General features: G+C 37.0%; 1 protein-coding gene across 1 annotated transcript; it reads left to right on the forward strand.

Annotated features, from left to right (window-relative positions):
- The first annotated feature begins 1204 nt into the window (after positions 1–1204).
- Positions 1205–9008, forward strand: zgc:165520 (uncharacterized protein LOC571872 homolog). Its single transcript, XM_042484432.1, has 10 exons — positions 1205–1234; positions 2917–2991; positions 3092–3191; positions 3278–3352; positions 3949–4019; positions 5125–5233; positions 5911–5984; positions 6637–6771; positions 7608–7718; positions 8619–9008. Exons 1-10 carry the CDS (start codon positions 1205–1207, stop codon positions 8694–8696), a joined length of 858 nt encoding a protein of 285 aa, XP_042340366.1. The 3' UTR covers positions 8697–9008.
- The last annotated feature ends 1134 nt before the right edge of the window (positions 9009–10142 follow it).

Here is a 10142-nt window from a genome sequence, read left to right on the forward strand (position 1 = left end):
CCAAATAAATACAAAATATTTCAACTTTACCAGCACTGTGATCAAAAAAGCCGTTTAAAAAGTGTTGTTTCCCTACCTTTGAAGCTGTTAGCACGTCCAAACGTGTGTCCATTCCTCGATTATTTATATTCCTTTAGTTCGTAGGGTTCCTCCGATCAAAAAATCAAAAGGGTTTTTCATAAAAATTAATCCAAGTTGTAAATATTGTCGTGTGAAGTCCATTGCTAACCGTGTATGCTAACTAGGTTTTCAAACGGTCCGCGGCTCTCCGGTCTTCCTGTTAGCTGTTTCGGGGTGTTTGTTTTTAGTACTTCGCTGTCTACAAATAAAGTGTCCACCAGCTTTTCTGTGTATTCTTTCACGCCGGGACACCCTGTGAAATACAGCATGCGCTCCCAGTTTAGAAGGAAATGGGCTGTTTTTTTTTTTATTATTTTATTTTTTATCTTTGCCGATATTAAATTAAAAACTTCGAAGGGCTTTTATCTCAAAGTGAGTATCAGTCACTTAGTAATATTTAGTAGGTTTAGATTTTTTAAATATAATATAATATACCGATTATAACATAATATACTTAATATAATATAATATAATATAAAAGAAAATATGTAGTAAATAATTTGAATAATTTGACTTTTCTAACATTATTTTTAACACATTAGGGTGACTTCAGGTAAAGTATATAGACTAAGATTAAATTCTCCTTTATTGTCAATTTTTACATGTAATAGATAGACTAATAGTAAACACTTAAGGGTGTGTTTTACGCTGGCGGTGGGAGGGGTGAGGGGGGGACAGGTTTATCGTCCTGCACACTGTTGTAGGCTACTAATCCGTTCTTAGAGGATAGAGGCTTAGTGGGACCTCAGGTTGGGGTTGACACACAAACATAACCTCACAGAGACTCGTCTAAATAACCTAGAGCTTTTTTTCCATGAACACTTTTGATTTATTCCTTATTCTGGCTTCCCTTCATGTCTGCGGATCTGTCTGTGGCTCTGACAACCGTCTTCCGGCCAAACCTCCTGGATTAATTGAAGGAGATAATCATTTCCACTGGGCTCATTTGGAGGCCATTTTAATAGCTGTTGTAGGCTAGAAAAGCATCGTTGCCCCAGACCTGTGAATTTGTCTTTTTATTGTCCGTCTAGGGCCCATTTATTATTATTTATTTAATTTTTTGCCGAATAACAAACGTTTCAAAATGAAGGACCGACTGGCGCAGCTGAAAGAGGTAAGTAGATTTTTTTTGTCATATTTTCTCCGTGGAGCACCTGTTGCTAGCACAGGCCCTAATGTGCCAGCTACAAGCCTGTAATATGAATTTAACGCACTGTTAGCAGGCTTATATGTGTGCATGCGCTGAAGCTCAGACCGGAAAAGTCCAATATTTTAATTTTAAGTTAAAGATAAGCTTCCATTACATATTTATTTAGCTTTTTAAAAAAAAAAAAATCAAACAATAGCATATTTCACCAAATATGAAAATGAAAAACTCCTAGCCCTACTGTAAATTTGAATATTCGAAATATATTCATATATATTTGACACAAACTGCAAACAAGAGCATGTTTTTATTTTGTAATATAATGCAAATAGTAGATAGTAGATAATAAGTAGACAGTAAGTAGATAGTCCTATGAATATAGTATATGGTCCTTCAGTCTGGGTGTTTGGTAGCCTAATACTCAATAAAGGCTCTTAATATTGTGCAAGGCTAAATAACATTAATGAACAGTTTAGTTTCAGGCGTGCAAAAGGCAGTAGCGCGTGCGATCCTGAGCATTCATTTAACATTAACCTCTAGTTGGCCTCACGTCACAGGGGCGCGCACGCACTTTGAGGATGACCTGAACCGCCCTCAAAACAGAAAACTGTAGCAGAGAAGCGGTCTGAAAAATACATATTTGGATCATAATAAATGGGACTAAAATTTTTGGGGGAAATATAATTCATTATGAAGCGGTGATCATATCTTATCCCAAAAGATACAAAATGTTTGTAGGTTTTGTTTCAAAAGTGAGGGGGGTTTGGGGTTCTCCTACGAAATTTCAACCTTCAAAAACGTTATTTCCTACATTCTGATGAATGTTTAAGCAGCAATTTGTGCATTTCTGCATCAGTTTATGGTGTAAAAGTCACTCATTTTGTCAAAACAAAGGTCCTCTGCTGCCCAGGAGGGTATGTGCAGGTACATGAGATATAAACTACCCACCTCTTCCTCCAGCCGTTTACAGTATGCCTGCCTATCAGCCGAAAAGCCGCTGAAATATATAGGAGAATATATCTGGGTCCTTCTCTGTAACCAGTGCCTTGGAATGAGAACAATGCTTCAGGACCCCTTTTTAAAATAAGATGAAGCATTTTTTTTCTGCTGAGAAATTGAACATTTTACTTTCACCCTGTTATGCAAGATTATACAAGATTTTGAAAGTATACCAAGGCTAGTATACTTAAGGTGTCCGAAACCATCCCCTATCATGACTATAGTGCACTATTTAGTGTGTTTGCCATTTTGTAGTGGTGTCCGAATTCTCTGCTGTTAATTTCATCCACTATTTAGTGCACTATAAAACGCCCAAAATGCACAGCAAATTTGAGTGTCCATACCATGTACACTACATTCAACTCCCGTCTTCCACAATGCAATGCAGTCGTATATTTCCGGGGGGAAAAAATTCCAACGTAGTGTCTGAAATCTCATTTGGTTATTCCCTATAAAGTGCACTTTTTAATACACACTACATAGTGAAGAGTGAGAGTGAATGAGGGGACGATTTTGAACACAGCTCCAATGTGTTGTAGTTATTCTGGCCTACCTGTCTGTATTTCATCCTCAAGTTCAGTACTGACCCCTTTTTTAATTTGCGTGTGTGTGTGTGTGTGTGTGTGTGTTTGTGTGTGTGTGTTTAACAGAAAAGTGATGGAGGAGGCGATGACGTCGAGATCCCTGTGAATAACGAGGCTTTTATGGATGATTTCTTTGCTCAGGTATTCTATTTGTGTCCGTCTATTCCTCACATTTCTAAAAGAAAAAGTATTTCTTTTCCATTAATGTGTGTGTGTGTGTGTGTGTGTGTGTGTCTTTCAGATAGAAGATATCCGAACCAGCATTGACAAGATCGACGAGAGTGTCACAGAAATCAAAAAGCTCTACTCCACCATCTTGTCGGCCCCCACGTCTGACCAGAGTAACACACACACACACACACACACACACACATTGATGTTAAAGTCTGCCACTGTCTGTTACTTCTCTCCGTCTGCTCTCTTTCAGAAACACAAGATGACATTGAAGCCATCACCAACGAGATCAAGAAGTCGGCCAATAATGCAAGAAACAAATTGAAGTGTCAGTATTTGTTCTTTTTACGTTCCTTTCAGACGTCTTTTTGTTTGTACGTTTTTTTTACCTTTGACAGAAGTAGTTCCCAATTAATAAGGTGGATGAAAGAGTTTTTCCACCTGTAATTAAAGTTCTGGTCGTTTCAGTCAGCTCCATTACATTGTGGTGGCAGCAGAAGTTTATAAAGACAGATCTCTGAAAAGCTTTGCCTGGTTAGATGCATATTCAGTTAAGTGTGAAAATATTTATTAGAATAATAGCTTGTATTTTTGGTGAAGTGATACCTGAATGTTAGGAAACTTGTCTTATATAAGAAGCATTTTGAAACTCAGCTGTGCAGTGTGAGAATCTACCACCGCTCCCTGGCTAACTTTATTACAACAAATTTCATGCTTAAGTAGATAATATCCAGTATACTAATGCTAATTATAATCGAAAATTATTCCATTGTTTGTCATCTTGTGTTTACATGTGCACAGTTTTGAGTATATCTGGAAATTGTCTCATTTTCAGTATCTGTGGAATTTAATAACAACTAAATCACAGTACTTTATGTCCTCTGTCCTTGTGTGTGTGTGTGTGTGTGTGTGTGTGTGCATCAGCTATTGAGCGCCAGCTTGAGTCAAACACAGATGAGAGGGCCTCGGCCGACCTCAGGATACGCAAATCACAGGTTAGACAACATGAGACAACATTAAATTAAGCTTCCTGGACCCAGCGTCTACAGTAAATAAAACTGTGACTCAAAGTTAGAGGTTTGAGTTTACGCGCTTCATGTGCAGCTTCGCTCTCAGCCTGCCGCTGTGTCGTAGAAGGAAAAACCTGCAAATCACTTTATTTCTGTAATGTGAGTAAAAGCTGTGCTTGAGCATTCACTCACTCTTTTGTAACCATTTAAGAAAAAAAAGAATTTAGGAAACTTTTAATAAAATGATCTAAACAGGGAATTGTTTGTCTATTATACACAAGTATTTTTTTATATTATGATTGCTTCAGAGGAGTTTTAGTGACCCATGATGGTTTAAATGTTGTTGTGGAGGCCCTGACACTCACTGCCGTTAAATGCTTTGAAATGCCAGCACTCAATATTTTCCCTCATTAGCTTCAAACCAAAAGTGGAGGCATTGTTGGCAATTACTGTGAGCTAAAAACATAATATGGTTTAAATTATTTTTTGAATGACATTCAGGGAAAAGTCAGTCCTTAGAATTAATGTTGGCATGTAACATTTCTGCAAACCATGGATACATTCCATTTGTACATTATTATTTTATGGATATGTTGAAACTTTCCACGTCATTATGTAACAAGAAATCCTGTGGTAAATGTTTGGTTCGGTTTAGGCACAAAAAATACTTGGCTTTGGCTAGGAAAAGATCATGTTTTGTATAAGAGTCCCTGGTTTTGGTGGCACAATCCCGTTTGGAAACGCAGCGATATCACTGTAAAAAAAAAAAAAAATACTCGTGTATAGGCTAAAAAGCTACTGAAAAAACAGCAATAACTTATTGCAAATCAACCATTTTTTTGCCCAGATGTCACACCGTTCCCTGCACGTCCCTGCTGATATACTATGTCACTTTAGCAATGTCGATATGAGGCGTATTAAACATATAAATGTAACATATATGTGGTTTGCAGAATCATGCAATGTTTCTTGTTTCAGGCATCTGGGCTGGAGAAACTCCAATCCACCTTATGATATGTGTTATTATGTGACTGCCGTTACTCTACTTTTTAAAGTCAATTAACAGGAGTTGTGTTCTCATTTTCCGCAGCATGCTATCCTGGCCAAGAAGTTTGTAGAGGTGATGACAAAATACAACGAGGCTCAAGTTGACTTCAGAGATAAAAGCAAAGGACGAATCGCCCGACAGCTGGAGATCAGTGAGTTACAGTCGATTATTACATACTATTAATTAAATATTTTCTATTTATTCTAAATGCTTGGCATTCATGGCTCCATTGATTACTTTTCACATTACATTAACACATTCAGATTTTATAGCTACTTCACCTGTCACAGTCATACAGTTAGATATAAAAATGTCTCAAAAATAAGTTGTAGGACTTATATGGCAGAAGTAAGTATCGCTCTGTACATGTGATGTGCATACTCTACAAACATCCTTTGTGGTGAAAAAAAAACTCAGAATACCTTTAACTTCAGTCGGGTTTAATTCACTTTAAAAATGCTTTTATCAGTGATTATTGAAGCTTTGATTATGCAAATGGCACATTGACTTTACTGTTAATGCTTCCAGTTCAAGTGGCTGCATTGCCATTATATTGAGGGTCAGACAAAAAGATAACAAAATTCAGGTAGCACTTACTGAGACATAAAAATGATTCAAACTATAAAAACGATATAACATAAACCAAAACATTAATGGCAGAAGACAGTGTCAGCCGTCTACTTTTCACAAGTCTGAGCGCTTACAGTGACTTTAATAAGATGTTGATTCTCTGTCAGTCTGTCTTTAACCCTGTATTTAACCAGGCCTGTCAGCTGTTAACATGTATTTATATAAAACACTAATAACGGTCCTTTCTGTTCATCACAGCGGGGAAAGCAACAACTGACGACGAGCTGGAAGAGATGCTGGAGGGAGGCAACGCAGCCGTCTTCACTGCCGGGGTAAAACTCACACTGTATGGATCTGTAGCCTATATGTTAATAGATGCACAGTGAAAACAACACAACCAGAGTAGAAATGATCCAATCAATTTAACAGAGAATAAATTGGCAATTTGTAATTGTCAGTCGTGTAAGAATTTGCTTTTCTTGGTCTTTCATGATAGTAAATTGAATATTTCTGGCTTTTTGACTGTTCATCAGCCAAAACAAGACATTTGAATTTGTCACCCTTGGCTTTTGGCAGATTAGTTGATAATGAAAATGATTGTTCGACCCTAAACATACCTACAAAGTAATCATTGCAATAAATATCACTGTAGTAAAACCCATAATGTTTAGGTACTTTGAGTTGCTTTTGGACTGGATAACCTAAAGTGTACATTATACATTATGTACACATATAACATTTAATAAGCAATTAAATTAGCCGCTCTTTGACACAGTCACAACAAAAAATGGATGATGAGCTTTCAACTTGCTTGTAGTTATTAGACAGTTGAGGTATTCACACACAAATTCACTCAGATATTTTATTAGATGTTTGAGTTTGTGAGTGATTGTCTCATTGGCACGACTCATCCTCTGATGATCTCCTTCTGATCTTTTTATTTTAATATATTCTAATTCTTCCACTGACCTCCTTCCTCCTCAGATCATGGATTCAAAGATCAACCAGCAGGCCCTGAATGAGATCGAGGCTCGTCACAAAGACATCATGAGGCTGGAAAGCAGCATCAAAGAGCTCCATGACATGTTTGTTGATATCGCCATGCTGGTTGAGAATCAGGTACACACAAAACAACAGCGACTCACAATGGAGATTCAAATTTGCAGTTTTGTAACGGCAAATCTCTGAAAAACTATGTTTTGAACTGAGATTTCAAGTCAAAACTCTCTATACAATAGAAATGTTTATTATTAATACAGCTGCATTAAAATTATAGTGTCTATTTAGTGCAATTGTTTTACACAGGTATTGTTACTACAGGGGATTTCTAAATTTTCCAAATAAGTTGACAGTTTAGAGCATGGCAAGGCGAGTTTATTTATATTGTACTTTACACAAATGTTACTACACAATACGGGTAGGTTTCTGAATAACTGTGAAAACCACAAGCCACTTAGTTTGATGGCCAATAAACCGTTTCTTCACACACATACACAAATGTTACTCAAAGTGCTTCACATTCAAATGATGAGAAACAAAAATTTTTAAAAAAAGAAGAAAATAACAATTACAGCAGTTAACGACTGCATTGAAAATAGAAATATTGAATCAAAAATGAATTTGTCAAACTTACATGTACATTTTTTTATTATTAGATAAACATAGAGGTCATGTTTGACTTAAATTGTTAAAATAAGATTTTAGACAATCTCACCTACCCCCTGCAGTACTCCAAAATATCCTTAAAGGTACCCATACCCCCATTTGAGAAACCTTGGTGTAGGGTACTAATGTCATTAACCAATGAGTCTCCATGGAGATTCTGCTTTTTGAATGTTGAAACATTGCATTTACACATATTTTGAACCTCAGATAACTTCTCTGAAGATATCATATTATTATTAACATATAATAAAACACAAATATCTTACGCATTACTCCACCTTGTCCTCTAGGGTGGCATGATTGACAGAATTGAGAGCAACATGGACCAGTCAGTGGGTTTTGTAGAGAGAGCTGTGGCTGACACCAAAAAAGCAGCCAAATTCCAGCAGGAGGCGCGTAGGGTAAGTAGTAACACCACAAATATAATGACCTTTTGAATTATTTTTTTATCAGAATTGGAGGCGACCAGCCAATGACAAAGTTTACCCAGTCAACAGAATGCATAATATGTATAAGGCTCTGGTTTAAGGGATAGTCTGCATCTTTTAAAGATGGTTTGTGTGAGGTATTTTATCCATAGTCAATGTGTTACTTACAGTAAATCTCAATCAACTTGCCCCTAGTTTGTAGAAGCAGTCTGACACTAAATGTGCTACTGTGAAAGAGCTGACAACAAAACATATTTTAGCGCCTAAAAAAGTCCCACCTGAAAAAGATCAAAATCAGTGTAAGTGCCCGCTATATTTAGAATATTTTCACTGCTTTACCTTGCAGTCAGACAGCTAAAATTACTGTTTTTTTCAATGGAGTCTGGTGGCTTTGAGGAGAGCCTTAAAGGCGAACTGAAGATATTAAAAGTTTTCCCGCCTCAAATGGCTGTCTGAGAGAAAGGTAAAGTGTTGAAAATATTCAAAATATAGCGGACACTTAAACTGATATTGACTTTTTATGTAAGGCTTTTTTGGGAGGCTAAAATATGTTTTGCTGCTGCATCTGTCCACAGCAGTACATTGCCTAGCCTGCATGTCGACGCTCCAAACTGAGGCCGTGCGGACAGACATATACTGACTATGGATGGAAAAACGCCAAACAACCCCACTTTAAAAAAAATCTGAACTATCCCTTTAAGGCTCCGGTGCAACCTGGTCAGGAACCATCTGGGTCTGGTCTTGACTCAAACCTGATTGTGCTCAGTGTTTGATTTGTCTCCAGTGATTTTAACACCAGTGCTGTTGGCGAGGGTAACAATATAACACCATCTTCCTTTCTGTCTCTGTATCCTTTTCCTCTTTGTTTTCCAGAAACAAATGATGATCGCGTGCTGCTGCATGATTTTGGCCTTGATACTCGGTTCATATCTCTACAGCTTCTTCAAGTAGAAAACCTGAACGAGGCCACCCACCAGCTGAGTCCACACAGTGCCGGATGAGGCAGAGCAGGGCTGCTCTCAGATGGTCACAAAATTAAGCCGGGGCTCCGTTTACTGTCATTTCAACCAACTCAGAAAGAATTAAGGGCTGCAAATATTTGCATACATTCTCAGTTATTTCTTATTTTTTTATGAAAATTTTCTTCTCAGCTGTAGAACATATTGAGAGCCAAATGATGTCAGGGTTAAACAAAGCATAGCAACAAAATATTAGTCATCTTTCAATGCCTGCAGAACATTTTAAATTATACCAGCAACACAAAATGACCTCAGAAACACTATTGAATATTATATTCTTAATTTATCTGATGTGTGTAAATCCGTGTATCCGTGTAGAAAGATAATGTTCCATTCACAATGAGAAGTCTTTTGTGTGATAAATATTCATCTTTCATTTTTGGCTCTGATCTCTGAAAAATTGCTGTTGCAGTAATTATGTGAGTTTTTATGGTATTAGGCGCAGGATGATGTCAGTAGGTGCTGGTGTTTCTGTGTAGGAGTTTTCAGGAGTGTTGAGTTTAGAGCTAAATCTGCAGAGTGGGAAACATAGAGCAGGTGACCAGATGGTGGCACTATATGGAAGGATAAGGTGTCACTATAATATTCACAATTAATGTAAATCTGGCTGCTAGTCTGTTCTACCAGGGACTTTCATTTACTTTAATTTATAGGCCATGTTGTCCACTTTTTACATATGAAAAGGGTAGATAAATTATCTTTTTGAAACAAGTTAATTATCTTGTGTCAGCAAGAAAATAACTTGTGTGCACAAGATAATGGGTTAAATTATACACACAACTCTATAACTAGTGTGCATAATTTCTTAAGCGAGCTGTGAGAGTTTTATTACCTCATGAACGCCTTTCTCAGATGATTTAAATACTCAGAGGATGCTGAATACATGTCAGGATCTGCCTTCACAAGTACATGAAAACAGTGAAAACTGATTTGATAAGAATGTTTTCATATCCAACAAACATCTGAAGACGATCTGTTAATAAGTGAGGAATGAATAGCAGTGGCAGTTAACATTTGATTGTAGTGTAGCTTGACTACATGACAACCACACTGCCCATCATCATGGTGCAGATCTAGTATGAAGTCAGTATCCTAAGTATTGAGACAGCTGTGATTATTCTTTGTACATACTTGTGTTTTGATGTGGAAACCACTATTGTACCAGTACTTTCTCTGCTGACTGCATCTAATGATATCTGCACCTGTAATGACTCCATATTGGGTCTTTATTCAAATCATGTTTCAGTTTTATTTAGGAGGAGGAAAGGAACTTTCCTTAAAGAATCTGTTTATTAGAGTTTTGGCGTTGAACTAATTAAAAACATCACTGATAGTGGATGCTTTATGATCTAAAAATAGAGGTAAACTCTGGAGGTGT

The sequence above is a fragment of the Plectropomus leopardus genome, chromosome 4 (assembly GCF_008729295.1).
Source record: "Plectropomus leopardus isolate mb chromosome 4, YSFRI_Pleo_2.0, whole genome shotgun sequence".
NCBI classification, from domain to species: domain Eukaryota; kingdom Metazoa; phylum Chordata; class Actinopteri; order Perciformes; family Serranidae; genus Plectropomus; species Plectropomus leopardus.